We start from the raw sequence: 16649 nt of genomic DNA, 5'->3' as shown, positions 1-16649 counted from the left end.
AACAGCTGACGAACCAATGTTTGGAACTCCTGTCTAGATTGTCCGATCTCGTTCAAAGGTATTTGATAAGAGTATAATATTATAATTTTTATTATTTTGAATTTTCTATGATTTTTACTTTTTTTTCATAAATCTATTTCAATAATTTGTTCTTGGATTGTATAATAATATTCAAAAATATGGTTGTAACAAATGACCATGAGTTGCCAACATTCGAAGAACTGACAGTGGAAGAAGTACCCATCAGTACACCAGGTCTCCGTGCCGCTGCTCATCATTTCGGTAATTTTTTTTACTATTATTATAACTATCATTTATATGCGTCTATAATTTTATGTTGTGTGTTTATTATTCGTGTTTAGGAAAATATTGTCTGGATGTAAATGATGAATTTATGATGTGCAAGCAAGAAACTAATGATCCACGTAAATGCTTGAATGAGGGCAAGGCGGTCACTAACTGTGCACTTGAATTCTTTAGGAAACTAAAAGGCAATTGTTTTGACGAATTTCAAATTTATAGTAACTGCATTGACAAATCTAGTAATCGCTTGGATTTTGAACCATGTCGTAAGACACAAGCAGTATATGACAAGTGTGTGTTTGAAAAAATGGGCATCGAGCGACCTGAGCATGGCTTTTTTTGTAAAGCTCGTGTCTACACTGGAAATCGTCCAAAGCCTCCAGTTGAGGAACTACAAGTGTTTGGTGATTTGCCTGTTGGTCTTAAAGACTTTAAAGAAGAAGAACGACCACCAGCAAAATATGGACAACGTAATTGGTTTATCAAGTAATACTGTATGTTTAAAGTTTACAGTTTAATATTATTACTTATTAGTGTTTGTTAATGAAAAAAAAACAGTAATTATTATGAGATCGAAATTGTATTTTCATTTAATTTTCCTGCTGTAGACAATTGAAAGTATAAATATTTTATAATGAAAAAATAATAAATAAAGTATTTATAACATGATGTAGCAATATATAAAATATTATGAAATAACCTGCTCACAAATATGGAATAAAACACTTGAAATTATATACAAGTTAAATACAATTATCAATAATTTTACACAGAACAGTATTTACAAATATTTTCTATAATGGTGTGTTTGAAATATCTAAAAAGTCAAAGGTTAATTCGACTGGTCTAACAGATCCAAAAAAGTCTGTTATTGGAACTTTGGCCAGGTCTCTGTGAAATAAGTCTATTCGTACTCCTACAGTTGAAATACAGTCTTGTTTAGGACAAACACCCAGCTGGAAAATAAAATAAATTATAGTTAATACTATGTCATCAAATGTCAAGTACATATAAGTATATAAGTATTAAAAGTGAATATGATTGATTCAAATATGAGTATTTTTTATTTAAACTATAAATTGTAAATAATAAAAATTATTTACTATAGACATAAGTAAATCATCCACTATTGCTAATCAATGATAAAAATGCTTTTCAGTTTATACATACACACATTTGATATAAGAATAAAATATTAAATTATATACCACATATATCGCTAAAAATTGTAAATAAAGTGTTATAAATAATATAGTATAATATACTGAGTAAAATAAAAAACTTACAAAACTCTTCATGCTAATACGACTCTTCAGTTTAACATTCTCTAAAAATTTCAATGCGTAAAATGTATAACGATCTATTATGTACACTCCAATTGCTGGATCTACGTGATGCTGAAATATAAAATATAAAATAAGTTTTTAGATAGTTAAAAATGATTATATTATATTTGTTTTTAATTTTTCCGTAGTAAAATATTATGTTTAAATCTTTTACCGAAAGAGAGTCTTCACCAACTAAACTACTAGCCATTGCAAGAATGTTTGGTGAATAAAATTTTTCATACATCGATGAAGCTTGACAGGTATCAATCATAAAGAATATTTCATGGTATCTAAGGATAAATAACACACTCTATAATGATATTAAATTATAATATAGATGGTAGTTTTCTAATTACCTTCTTTTCTGCCACATCTGTTCAAGAGCATCAGCTAATTCTTGGCTGGTAACTTCTTCAGAATCTTGAAACTTTAGAAATCCATCACCGCCATGACCAGTAAGGTATATTAAGATGTTACTACCTTCATCAGTAAGCAATTGTTTTGAACGAGGTGTATCAGGAGGTAACCGACCTGTTAATAAACGTACAAAGTTTTCGACCGTTACCTAAAAATTCAAAAGTTAGAATTAATAACAAAAAAAAAATAATAATGGAATTAAAATTTAAAATAATCTTACTTCATAGCCTCTAAAATCGACTTCAACGTCGTCCCCATAGACATTAAGCTGTTGATCGGCATTATTGAATACAGTCGCAGGACTAGGATTACGAGGGTTACAGGCCATATCATCAGCAACCATTAATATTATCTGACTATAAATGCATAATAGTATTAGAACCGAAATTAAATTTTAATTTGTTATGAACACATTTCATACCTATCTGGTATACCAAGACGTTTGACACTTCTGTAAATGGACAAAACGTTTGCTACATGCCTGTAATTGAACCAAAACCTTGATGTATCAACAAGAACTGCCCAATTATTCGAATGATTTGCCTATGAAAAAATTTGGGTGTGACTTTTCATGCATGATCATTGATATTTTTTTTAATCCAACGTACTTACCTGACACACATGTATGTTCAAGAAATTCGCACAGAAGAGGAACAATAATAAATAATATGATTTCATATTGTGCATGAAATTTAAAAAAGAATAAGAACTGAACTACGAACAATTTGTTTACTTCGGTAGTTTATAAAATCGTTAGTTATCATTTCACGTATTGTTAATATTGTCATGTTATCTCTTATCTATGCCGATTGACGGTTATCAGATAACCGTTTCCTGTATTGCTTAGATCCACAGACATGTATATATGTCTGTGCTTAGATCATATGATCTAAGTTGTATTGTTCACAGACGTATATAAATATCTAGATATTAGTATCTTAGTCCGTGATTATACGTATATAGTTAGTACCTCTCATATACCTACTATGTATATTCCAGATATGGGTCACTGGTGGTCCGTATAGGTACCTTTTTTTTGTAGCCCGTACCCTTTGCTCCATTTTCAAATTACTTAATAACATTTTAGAATTTATCTGTATTTTATTTTAATGCATAATATGTTTAATATTAAAATTCGTTGTAGGTATACATATATGAATAATTAAATAAAAATTAATTGTAAATTTTTAATTTTCTGGACTATTTTTTTTTACTTTCTATTCTATCAAGCCCGTTAATTTTTAAATTTTTAAAAATTGACACTAGTAACTTTAAGTTGCTCATCCCTGGTATATGTTTATATTCTCTAATGTAACTGTATGTATGTATTGTCTCTGTCTTAAACTCTTAACTCTTAAGAACATCATATAGTGACGTATAACTACGGATTAATATATTAATCCATGCACATAACGGCATTAAATATCAAAAACCGAAGTATACCTAGTACCTACGTTCCAGGCCCGTATACTAGAGGGGAGTTAAGGGTTCAAACCCCCCAGAAATGTTTAAAGTAGAATCATTTTTTATCATTAAAATAATAATAAAATAATGTATTTTTAATTCATGTATTATAAATATTTTAACACCCCTCCCCCCTCTGAATACATGTTTGCTACGTCCAGTAGGTCAGCAGTTTCAATTTTGTGCTTTACTTTAAATCCTTTAAACATTAATAATTTACATACTTGTAACTTGCTTGATGCTTATTAAAAAATTAAATATTGTATAAGTCCAACGAGAGAACACAAGTAATGTTCTTATTACCTTTAAGTTTGATAATTCGGTCACTGATCAATTCACCGTGATAATAAAGTTAATATAGTATTGGAACTACTGAACATAAATTTGCTACATCATAATCATTCTACATAAGCATAATACATTTGGTAAGACGGAAATCACACACGAGGGTACGGCGTCTTGTCGACTTCTAAGGTTCATGTTCAAAATAAAATACTTTAAACAAATTTCAAGGATGATGGCCTGATTATGGCCACTAATGGTTATTGCTTTATTAGTTAAAATGAGCAGCTATTTTTCTCATTAAAAATTATTTGTAATAATATATACACTTAGGTAATAGATACCTATGGAAATGAATCGAAATTTCAAAAAATTTAATATAAATTCACGTTTATAATTAAAAATAATTTTAATATTTTAATATATTTATTCAACTACCTACTGACTACTACAAAATATTTTCATGAATTAAAATTCTTTTAAATCATGATTTTATGAATCCTAAATGAATCAAAATTTAAAAGCCAAAATAACAAACAGGATTTTTAGCAAATGGAAGTATCTAGGCACGTACACAGAGGGGTATTTTGAGTGTTCAGGCACCCCCTGAAATACTTTGGTTTTTGCATAATTATTTACTAATTCAATTTTAATGTTAATTTTGTTATATCAATGTTTGTATTTAAAAGTATTTTAAGTATACCTAATTTTCATAATTTTTTTTTGTATATCTATTAAAAAAACTTCTACTTTTCAATAATTGATTTCCAAAAACACTCCCGCAAAACTTTTTTCTGTGTACGTCCCTGGAAATATCAAATATGACGAACTGGAATACCTAATAAATTATAACTTCATAAATTATATTGTTATGAAATAGTAATATTTGTGTGTAATACAGGTTTCTCGCGGATCATTCTATATCTATAATATCGCATAGTATATAATTCTGTACAACTGTACCCAATGAGATATCATAATAATCTATAGATGTTCTAATAATGGCAATAGTTGGGTCCACTGGCTGGCTGAGCAGGTATTCCTCTCCGCCTCATCCTGCAAACGTGTTCCTCAAGCCTGTGCTTGGCTTCGGTCTCGTTAAGCACGTGTGACCAGAGCACTTCGGCTACAGCGCTAGCTCTAGGCCACGACACTGGCAATAAATTTGTTTCGTCAACAAATTCGCCCCACATACAAGCCTCACCACCCAAAAACAAACGGTTTTCGCCGACAATGTCGGTCGGGTCGCACCTGTAGAAATTCAGCCAGTCCGTTCCATAGTTAATATAATTCAGGTACCAACAACTGGAAAATACCACTGGATGTCCACATTTCATCACCTGCAGTGACAATTATGAATTAATTAGGAGATGGTTTTAAAAGGCAATAGATTATCTACTCAAGAAAATGTACAAAATTATCATAATCGATATCGTGTACTATTCCAAATAGTATACTTTCTACAGTCTGTAAATGCATACATCGATGATAATGATATCGGAATCATGCGTGTCCACTGCTTTCGAAAGAAACACTATACATTTTAATATACAAACTAGTGTAGTAGTATACACATACATCAAATACTTACCTTCGACACGGACGAATTTAAATCGCCCTTCCACACTTGCACCACGACATTGGGATCTAGGTGGATATTCTCGTCAAATAATTCTTCCCACACGATGGGTATAGTTCTTAAATTTTGCGTTATGTTGAATATGTTTGCAAAGTAGTATTTTTCTAATTCGATAACATCGCTCATATTATTGCGAAGCATGAACATTTGTATCTTTTTGTTCGTGGACCTACAATCGACGAAAACCAATATAATATATTTAATATTTATAATACACGCCTAATTGGTCAATTGACGTAAAATTTGTTTGTTAAGTTGTTAGTGGGTGAAACGAATTTTATATCATTTCACCCATGGTGTATGGGTGTATGGTATACACTGGATTGGACCACATAAACAAAGAATATAACAATTATATTATAAAGTAAAAGTATATAATAATAATAAATATTATATTAATTTGAACACCCAATCATTCAGCACTGACTTTATGTATTACGTTACCCATCTAAAATATATTGTTTAATACACAAATCCATAAATATTGTCATTACCAACATGATGTATTTACTTCATCACCACCTAGGTGAAAATACTTGTCTTGGAATAATCCATTGACTTCAGACAATAGCATCCTGATAAAATTGTAGTTTTCCTCGACCGTCGGGTCAATAGGCCCAAAACGATTTGAATGAGAATCCGAACATGGGGTTAATAGTCCTGGAATACCACCGAGTCCCCAAGACAATGTATGTCCTGTGTATAAATAAGATTATCTTACAAAATATCGTCTGATAACACGTGAAACCGTCGTTCTCAGTTCTCGTGAACAAATATTGAAATGTATATTATGTATTAGACTGTCTATTACTTGTTCTATGTTATATGTTCTTACCTGGGGTGTCGATTTCTGGTATAACACGAATGCCTCTACGTTTTGCGTGTTCTATTACATATTTGACGTCATTTTTCGAATAAATAGCTGAATGTCCAAAAGCTCCTCTTTCGCTATTTATAATATATAAATACAAAAATAATATCTATTAAGGCAATAACTGTAGTTAACTATTAGCATATATTTATTAACTTATTGTAAAAAATTTTTACATTATTCAGCACAAATTATTATTAATATAAATGTTAAACCTAAGGTTTGGAAAAACGCTGCTCTGAAACGGAAAGCTATTGTCATCAACCATGTGCCAGTGAAATACGTTCATTTTTGAATACGACATAGCGTCTAAAGTTTTCGTTATTATTTCGATAGGTAAATAATGGCGAGACGTATCTAATAAAAATCCACGATGCCTGAATTTTGGATAGTCCACTATTGATGTACTTCGTATTAAAAACTGTGTGTTATAAAATTGTACATTATAGGTTCACCACATAATATACATGAGTGTAGTCATAATATTTAAAATTACCGTCGAACCATCTGTTCCCAAATAAACCAACTGAGAAAAAGTTTCTAGACCTCTGAAAATACCCCAAATAGACGATGCCAATAAAAGTCCACAAGAATTATTTATTTTGATTTCATCTGTACAAAAAATATATGTAAAAATAATTAATATTTGTATTCTTAATACAACTGATTGTAATAAAATATATTAATAACTCAACATTTTTCATCCATATTTAAAGAGGGATAATTTTCACAGGGGTTTGTAATCTGTACATTCAGCACTTCTAGCTTACCAAAGGTAAAGTTCGTAGATAAACTTTTATGGTGCTTAAAAGTTTTTTTAGCTTTTAAAAATAGCATATGATTATACCTTTTAAATGCATCTTGAAGGTCATCACAACTATGACCTGTTATCTAAAAAGAAACTTGTATATTTAAGCTTACTTACAATTATTAAAATATAATAAATATGCAGCATGCAAGATAATAATATATAATATTATTTAAAATTTAATTTATATAATTAAATAATTGTTAAAAAAACTCATAATATTATACGTGTTTTAGTCGTTAATATTTTCGATCTTACGTTAAAATGAAAATTTTCTGGTTTAAGTGTTAAATATTCGTCAAAGTTGTGTTGAAACAAAGGTTTCGGCCACACTTGGCCATTGGTCATTTTTACAAGTGGTCCCACATTTTGGTTGTGCGATTGTGGCACAGAGGATAGAAGAATTGAACAAATAATTAATACGTTGATAAATAAACCATAACAATGCATTGTTTAATTGTTAATCACAAAATAAATATATGTGACACTGACAACACTCGCGATAAATTGAATACTTGTATTTGCACTTTAGATGCACGGACTTAGTATGAATTATATAACAGTTATAACTCATAAATTATAATTTAATATAATAAATGTTCACTAGCCACTAAGGTTATTGAGCTACTTAAATTTAATAACTATGATAATATTAAATTGTTGTTAGCCGGTTGTTGTTGTCTAGCTATCACTACCACTTAGGTATAGCGTTTGGAGCGCTACACTGCTAAAGAGTATATTTTGTTGCTAAGTCGTATCATAAACTATGTCATCTTATCAATAGTTGATAGTTAATTAGTTGCATATCTTTAATTTTAATATTATACAAAGTTGCAAGCCTGCATCTGAACCATGAACTTCCAACTTGAAATCAGATCTACAAACCACAGAAGCACAGAGTAGGTAGGACACTACTATAACACAAGACATTAAACCATAATAAACTATGGCCTATGGGTCTGTGGCAAAACATAAATCATAATAAAAATCTATAAAAAATACGCTTAATTCTTTTTATTTTTAAGTTGAGAATGTTTCAAAGGTAAATATTGGCTTTGTTTGTTCTTTTTACTAGAGTATAACATTATATTTATTTTATCTTTCTAATCTATATTCTATGTTTCGCGACTTTTTAATTTCTGTATAAAACAACATATGGAATCTTGTATTAAATTATCATTGTTTTGATTTTAAAAAAAAATAGCATTTTAAATATCATTAAATAGCTTCAAAAAGCCAAGATATTTATGAAAACGTAAAGTTAATAAGTATTTACTATTATTCATTTTTGAATAACAACCAAAAAATTCCACTATGTTTAAATTTCGTAGATATATTTCACATATTTTTTTTTAGTTTTCCCAATTATTTTTAAAGTATTATGATTTTTTATTTTTTAGTCTATAAAGTATCAACCAAGTACCAATCATAGATGATTTATAGAACTATAAAATACTTAAATACATTTACGTGTATGATGGTCAAACCTCAAATTTAAATTGACTTAAAAATTAGTACTTAGATTCTAATGATTAAAAATTATAATAGCCAGTAAAAAATAACAAAAATAACACAAATAATTAATAAAATTACGTAATTTGTCTTATTTTAACCACTTTGATTCATATGAATGTGTAGTAGAATAAAATATAGCGAGATAGACAATAAATAAAGTGGGAGAGAGATGGGGCTATGATGTGGGGATATAAATGTATTGGTGGATTGGTAAAGTAATGAAATGATAACAAGTAATAGAGATTAAAGGGGAAATAAGTTTGTGTATGATTTGAAATTAAATGCAGTTGGTTGTTAAATAATTGAAATTAAATACCCTATCTGCATTATTTTATTCTACTACTATTTATATTATTGGGTCGACATGAAGCTACGTATTTAATTTTATGTATATATGTGTTAAATTTCCACTTACCTTTTCGTCGACGGATGTGTGTAGATATCTCGGTGTTGTGATTCGATAAGCATTATTATATACGATCCGATTTACTTTATTAAGATAGATACTGAGTCGTTTGGGCTCGAGTATAACCTATATTGGTATATTAATGTTGTAAGATATTTAGAAAGGGTTGGATAGATATTAAAATTAGGATTTAGGATCATAGGACAATGTATTAACATGTTATTGGATGTCAGGCAGTATAAATAATTATATGAACGTTTTTAAGTTTTAAGTAATAAAGCCAATATACCAATCTAGGTTTATACTTAGAAAACGGGGAACCAACGCAACGTTACGAAATTAATAATAAATAGGTCTCAGTACGCGGAATCGAATCTTGTGCTGTTCTCGCGTGTCTTCAGTATTTTTTCGTGTTCTTTTGGCGGTGTTTCTGCTTGAAGCTTGTGTGTCGTGTTGGTGAGATTTTTGCACTGCACTCATGCTGTGAGGGCGTTGTGATTTTTTATGCGTTCTTCAATGATTTTTTGAATGTATATTTGCGGCATTTTTGATATAGATAGTTTGTTCTGTCCGTAATTATGTGATTGATATTTTTATTTTAAATTTAATTGTCGTAGTGTTAGTTCCAGTATCTTTGTATAATTTGATTATCGTGGTATTTATTTTAATTCTTTAATTGCGGTTTCATCGCGTTGATATGATTGAATGATAGTATATGGTACTTATATTAGTTTGGTCGATTGCTATTTTATCATCTTCGTATAGTTCGTAATTGTAACATTTACTTTAATTCGTTTATTGCGCCTGGTTCCACATTATCTAAGTAAGCCTGCAATCGGAAATCTGCCTTATATATTTATTGGATTATTATAACTGTAATATTTATATATTACAAATGGATGAATTATATTATTTATGAACATAAAATGGGATCAATAGTAATATAATAATTGTAGTATCTACAAAGTAAGTACAAGTCTACAATGAGCATGTATAAAATGAATGAGTATAATTAAAATATGTATATAGTAGGTAATAATATATTATTTAGTTGCACGTTGACCGAAACTACACGGTACAAATTAATTGATTTTAAGTAGGTCGCAGATCGTTTAATTTCCTTTTCATGTACTCTTCAAGTTGTGAATAGTCAACTAATGTATTTTGTATGAGTTCTTTGAGCACAATAGGCCATTCCTGTTCTAATAAAATCAGCTTTGCCATTGCTAGACACGTAGTATTGATCAATGAATTGAAATGAACTAGTCCTTTGTGTCTCCAAATACATTCATCCTTAAAATACATATTAATTAATTTATATGATAAATTTAAGTGTAAATAAAAATATAATTAAAGTCAAGAGCAATATTAACTTGGAGTAGTAAGATACTATTTATTATCAGTTGATAACATAAACTATACAGAGTTTAATAAATTCTTTACTTATGTATTCAGTACTAATTGTTGGTGATTTTTGAACTGATTGATAGATCAGTTAAATTAATTCTAAAATTAATTATTTTTACGATAGAAACATTTTAAATTAAATTCCATTTGGAAATTACTATGATTTAAATTAAAAATAACAATCTACCATTAAATTTTTAAACGTGCCGAACGAACTGATATACGAGTGGATGACTGGGCTCTATACAATTTACTATACACTATATTACGACTCATAATTTATGAGTATTACGATTCATAATCAGATTGTAATAGACAGCACTCGCGCAATAATTAAGCAGTGCAAAAATTAACTACCTGAGCATTTCCATTTTTACGCCATTGCAATGCTTCTTTGCAAACAACATTACGTAAAGCTGGGTCTGATGACTTTAACCATTTACAAGCGCTTTCTTCAGCACTATAATCTAACTGTAATTTATTGAGCAACGGTGTCAACAATGATTCTGGCAGTGAGTATAATACTAAATTACTTAGTCCCTTAAAAGTATCCATTGATTTGGTTATTTGAGGTTCATCCACCTAAATAAAGTACCAGTATGTTTTATCAAAACTTGAAATAAAATCTACTTTAATTAATTTATATAATATAGTTATTTTTTTATACCTCTTTATCATTAATAAATTTTAATCCCCAATGAGATAATCTATAAATTGCATAAGAATGCCATTCTTTTCGTGTAATAGGATTTCCATCTTCATGTATGTACAAAGAAACCAATCCTTGTAAATCGGCTAGAGCATTCAACTGACCAAGGCAGTAAATATTTGTGTCGCGAAAAAAATAGTTTTCAGCGTTTGGAAAACGATTTTTAATTTTTGAAAAAACTGGTACAAGAGAATTGAAATTAACATAATTGAATTTAATTGTTGAAACATCATTTGATTTTGATTGATTCCAAGGTTTGTCTATGTATCGCAAACTGCCCTGCCCGTATACGTTTAAGAACTTTCCTGTTATTTCGACTAAATAATCACCACCTGTAAATCACAATATCATACTATAATATTACTATATTACTCATATTCATGACCAAAGTTTAACATTAAAAAATATTAAAATTAATGTAATTATATACACTACCTGTGTCCTGTCTACCTAACATTTAAAGTTGAATATTATGTGAAAAACCATATTATCATTGTTTATTATATTATAAAATATATATTTAAAAAAAAAAAATGTTATATTGCAAATTTGCAAATTTTATTTGGAACTCTTAATATTATAATTTATAAGTTTAATTCAAGCACATTTTGTAAAAGATGGTAATAATTTTCAATAATTTTCCCAAAATTATCTACTCATATAATATGTATGTATATTATATATATTAATAACGTGTATAAAACACACGGACAAACCTTGCTCTTTATTTTTATCTTTTGGGTTGGAACCATTGCATTTTGGTTTTGGTCTGGATGTTGCTGGTCTAAAACTACTTTCTTGCTGATCACTTATGATAGGAGCTGACATTCTAGGATTAGCACTTTTTATTGGTCGAGTATTGATAGCTGGTTCTTTGGTGATTTTTTCTTCTGAAGATGATTCACAACTGCTACTGGTGTCATCACTACAAGAAGCGTCCATATTCACTGAACTGGAAACACTCCTTTTACTTTGTTCACTATGGTCAGACGGATATATTTCTAAACTACTGCTATCATTTTGTCTAAATTCAGATTTTCTTTTGGAAGTTGGACTTTGGTTGAGATACTGGTTCAATATTGGCGGTAGTCTAGTTACAGGCACCGTGTCACTTTTGTCTGTTGTTGGACGACGACAAAGCTTCTTTTCAACAAATGTTCGATTCTTATATAAAAAGTACATTTTCTTTTTCCGTTGTTCTGCAGTTGCTGTTTCGGGATTTTCTTCCAATGAATTTTTACATAATGCAGAATCACTTTTAGTACCTATAAAATCATATTATTTTATGTTTAATAAAATAATAAATGCAATGAAGATATCTATCACTTTTCAATAGTATCTAAATAGGGTGTATAACCGACTATCGATATATTTATTCTATCGTTTAATGTTTGTAAGATTATCAAACAATAAAATGGATATATTTTTATTAAAAATATCTTCACTTTTAAAACAGTAGATATATTTTAATTATATTATATTATGTCAATATTAAAGTTAAACGTATGTTTTGAAAAAAGCAAAGTACGAGATGGTACGCATATGATCAATTTTATAGTTCGATAACTAGGTTATATAACATTATAACTTATAAGTTATAACAATAACTTGAATAACTGTATTATTTAAATTTATTTATTATATATATATAATATAAATAGAACAAATAATACAACAAAAGTTTTGTTTATTAAATAACAATTAAGTATTTTTTTTTATTTAATATATACCTATAATTTAACTATTTAAATATGACGTTATATTTGATAAACTTATAAATTATGATATTTAATAACTAATATGTATATATTACTACGAACTAGTAAAATTGTATTATTAAAATGGTGCTTATTAGTTTATTATATTCTTGACACAGCCACAGAAGCCAGTATTATAAATATAATAATTAATAATAGTATATTAATAAACAAAAATTATTATATTAATATATTATATGGTTTTCAATAGATTCTATAATATTAATACTTCGATTAGTTCGATTAAAAATTATAATAAACTTTTTTTTATGATTATTAATTATTATTGATACTAGATTTATGATTTGAAAATTTCAAAAATATAATCATATTATATTTGAACTTTAATTTACTCACCATCTTCTGTCTCTGTTGAACTTCTTAGATCCTTCAGTGAAGTTGCTAAATTGGGATTTACACAATGCTGAGACCGCATTTGTTCCCAATTAGACTTAGCATTATAAATTATGTTGTCACGACCTTTTTTTCCGGATTCTTGTATAGAATTTGCTGCAACACATTTAAGACTTTCTCGAGTTTCTTTCCAAATCACAGCAGTACGTCTCATCTGATCGGTCACCTGAGTACGATTTAGTGCTTGAAGCTGAGATAGATGTGATACCAAAAATGATACACATTCTTCTACAGCCGATACAGGGTTATTATCAATAGCTAATTCTTGGAGCTTATTTAAATGCACCAAACTTGGCATATCGTCAATACTAAAATTACGTAAATAAATTGGAACCAATAGGTTTTTAATATTAAATAATTTAAACTTTTAAACTTACGTGTTAATTTCATTGTTACTAAGAAAAAGTTTCGTTAACTGTTGAGTCTCTGAAAATCCTAACAGACATTTTAAACGATTTCTTCGAAGATTAAGTTCTCGTAACGACCTGAGGCCAGTAAGGTCCAATGAACCCAATACTTTGATTTGATTACCAGCAAGATTCAAAACTTTTAATTCACCTTGACTTTGCAGTCCACCTACTTGAGTTAATTGGTTACCATGCAAGTCTAGAACTTCTAATCGATGTAACGTTTTCAAACCCTCAATGCGTTTAATTCTAAACAATAATAATAAAATACGATTATATATTTTTTAACAATCGTAAAATAATAACAAAAATTATTGGATACGTACCGATTTTTTCCTAACAAAAGAACACGTAGATTGTTCAAGCTTTCAAGACCTGTAATTCTCTCTAGTTGATTACCATATACGTCCAAGAAAACTAGTCTAGATAAACCAGCTCCAGAAATACCATCTAATTTTGTTAGTAAATTATGTTGCATTGATAACAGTCGAAGACGAGCTTCGCCAGTAATCACTGGAACGCTCATCAAACCTCGTCTTATTTAAGAAAAAATATAAATATATTCTTATTATTAAAATAAATTAAAATAAATACCTATCTAAACTCATTCGTTCTGGATTACGACTCTTGATACATTGAGACCTAGTAGCTTGGATTTTTCCATCTGTTAATGTTTGTAATGATACCAGATTTGTGTTGCTCATGTTTTCATTTAGATTACTATTATTACTTTAAAATACAAATGAATTTACTAATCACGCACTTATTATGTAAAAGTAAGTAATTTTAGTAATTAGAATATATATATATACACTATATGTCTATACTCTATATATTACTTTACAATAGATGATCGTTTCTGATGAAGTCGAGGCTGCAAAGCTGCCGGTAGTAATGGAATGTTGGTGCATGTTTGTCTACGCTGTGGATTTAAACTGCCATCGATGAGTTCTTTATTATTTACTCCAAATACGGCAAAATCGGGATTCTCGTGCTTTAAACATTGAATAAGAACATAAAACACTCATTTAATATATTTGAAACTAAATATAATAGGACTTAGGAGTTAGGAGTATTCTATTATATATATACTGATTTATTTAATGTATTTATATTATTATTTATTATTTAAATTGAATAATATAATATATATATATATATATATAAATAATATGTATATTAATATAATCGTACTTACGTTCAAAATTCCGTTGTTCGGCGACATAAAATCAGCCATTTGTGTATTTGTCGCCATAGCAAAGTAGCGTGTGTGTAGTCATTTCGATTTGTATAAAAGGGTTCTAGCACGGCACCATGTCATGATTGTTGTGCCAGGCCCCTTCTACTTTTAATAAAACTTGGTCGATTTTTATTTACATACAACAAAGGTCGACGACATCCCTACCATGCCAAAAATTATCTAATTTACTATACATAAAATGTATATACATTGTATATGTTTATTAAAGTTCATATCTACTTATTTTACAAGGTTTTGTTTAAATCTATATTTATTAGTATACTTTGCATAAATAGCCAAGTGATGGTAAATCAAATCAATTTTAAAAACAATCTTTAGCTTCTAGCAAAACTTTTTAATCCTTAGTATAGATGGCTGTTTGAATACTAATTTTAATTATTTTTTTCAAAATTATTCTGAATAACAATACGTTAATTCTTTCTCCTCTTCATCATCTCTTTTTGCCAAAATCAATGTTCTAGTCACACGCTCACAATCATACCCTTTCTACATTTCAGGTACTATAGTACTCGAATACTAACTATATGAGATAAATCATCCGTAGCTTAAAAAATAATTTTCCCAACTATTAGATGGTTTTACCATATAGTCATATAGATACATCATATAGGTACCATATAAGTACATAATTTATTGATTAATGTATCAGCTAATAACTAACGAAAAAATAATTAATTATGAATTTTATATTAATAATTCTTTCTTATTTCAATTTATAACCAAGTATAAAATATATTGTATTAATAACGTCCTTTATATGAGTACCTTCATAATGATAATATTTAGACTAATTATAACTACCTCAAAAGATCAAAAGTAAAAATGTATACACTATATAGTGTTGAAAAAATTTAACATATTTTATCAAAAATCGGAATATATCGATTCATAAAATATTAGGTATTTATATCGACTTATCATAAAGTCTTCGCTCAGAATTGTTTTTCGTATACAATGATATAATATCATTGAATTAAAATTGAACACGTCTATTACATACTACAGTGAACTACTCAACAGTCACACCTAATATACACAGCAGTAAAACAGAATTCACTTGCGTACCTTTTTGTTTTTAATTATATTTTGAGCGGAGCAATAAATGCATTGATTTTACAATAATTTGTGTTTCAGGTATAAAATCGAATCTGATTTGTATTTAAGATAAGACAAAAGTAAAAAATCCTGATATTTTTCAAAATAACCGAGAAAAACAAAAATAAATTAAGTATTTTTATGCAAATCCAGATTTTAATAAAATCAATTTTTTTTTTTTTTTGGTGTTACTTGAAAACTAATAAACTTAGATTATTGGTACTTAAAATTTGTATTAAATGTTTATATAACCATTTTTGATACATTATAAAATTAAAATAATATTACTTCTCTTTTTGAGTTTATTTGTTGACAGAGTGAATATTGGTCTTACATTTCCAATTTCTCAGTTGAAAGTAATATAATGTTACTATATATATTATATATGGAAGTCATAAAATATTTTCACCTTTTTTTTTGAGGAACTAATCAATGTGTATTTTTACAGCTCTTAATAATAAATTTAAAATACTCACATAATACATATTTACCATTAGTTTGGAAATATATATTTTTCTATTTAAATTTATCTTGTGGCAATCTTCTATATGTTTTTTTAAGTCTAC

The 16649-nt window shown here is 28.3% G+C and overlaps 4 protein-coding genes across 4 annotated transcripts; 1 reads left to right on the top strand and 3 right to left on the bottom strand.

Annotated features, from left to right (window-relative positions):
* The first annotated feature begins 69 nt into the window (after positions 1 to 69).
* LOC113551782 (NADH dehydrogenase [ubiquinone] 1 alpha subcomplex subunit 8) lies at positions 70 to 875 on the top strand. The gene is made up of 2 exons (XM_026954259.1): positions 70 to 282; positions 363 to 875. The coding sequence occupies exons 1-2, from the start codon at positions 180 to 182 to the stop codon at positions 791 to 793; spliced, it is 534 nt and encodes a 177-aa protein (XP_026810060.1). The 5' UTR covers positions 70 to 179; the 3' UTR covers positions 794 to 875.
* Positions 876 to 956: 81 nt separating this feature from the next.
* Positions 957 to 2735, bottom strand: LOC113551781 (putative GPI-anchor transamidase). Its single transcript, XM_026954258.1, has 7 exons — positions 2661 to 2735; positions 2470 to 2591; positions 2269 to 2404; positions 1988 to 2196; positions 1804 to 1921; positions 1590 to 1700; positions 957 to 1259 (listed from the first exon to the last, which is right to left on the bottom strand). Exons 1-7 carry the CDS (start codon positions 2733 to 2735, stop codon positions 1098 to 1100), a joined length of 933 nt encoding a protein of 310 aa, XP_026810059.1. The 3' UTR covers positions 957 to 1097.
* A 2054-nt stretch (positions 2736 to 4789) lies between these two features.
* On the bottom strand, positions 4790 to 7460 carry LOC113552430 (beta-hexosaminidase subunit beta-like). The gene is made up of 6 exons (XM_026955313.1): positions 7371 to 7460; positions 7152 to 7195; positions 6269 to 6381; positions 5928 to 6129; positions 5386 to 5602; positions 4790 to 5134 (listed from the first exon to the last, which is right to left on the bottom strand). The coding sequence occupies exons 1-6, from the start codon at positions 7458 to 7460 to the stop codon at positions 4790 to 4792; spliced, it is 1011 nt and encodes a 336-aa protein (XP_026811114.1).
* On the bottom strand, positions 6853 to 15060 carry LOC113553453 (leucine-rich repeat-containing protein 49). The gene is made up of 11 exons (XM_026956786.1): positions 14926 to 15060; positions 14567 to 14721; positions 14322 to 14456; positions 14054 to 14263; positions 13698 to 13976; positions 13264 to 13628; positions 11866 to 12414; positions 11108 to 11481; positions 10798 to 11022; positions 9043 to 10326; positions 6853 to 6916 (listed from the first exon to the last, which is right to left on the bottom strand). Exons 1-10 carry the CDS (start codon positions 14980 to 14982, stop codon positions 10126 to 10128), a joined length of 2550 nt encoding a protein of 849 aa, XP_026812587.1. The 5' UTR covers positions 14983 to 15060; the 3' UTR covers positions 6853 to 6916; positions 9043 to 10125.
* Positions 15061 to 16649: the final 1589 nt, after the last annotated feature.

Source organism: Rhopalosiphum maidis, chromosome 2 (genome assembly GCF_003676215.2).
Source record: "Rhopalosiphum maidis isolate BTI-1 chromosome 2, ASM367621v3, whole genome shotgun sequence".
Taxonomy (NCBI): Eukaryota; Metazoa; Arthropoda; class Insecta; order Hemiptera; family Aphididae; genus Rhopalosiphum; species Rhopalosiphum maidis.
The sequence above is the reverse complement of the archived record's forward strand: the minus strand, read 5'-3'. Positions and strand labels throughout refer to the sequence as shown.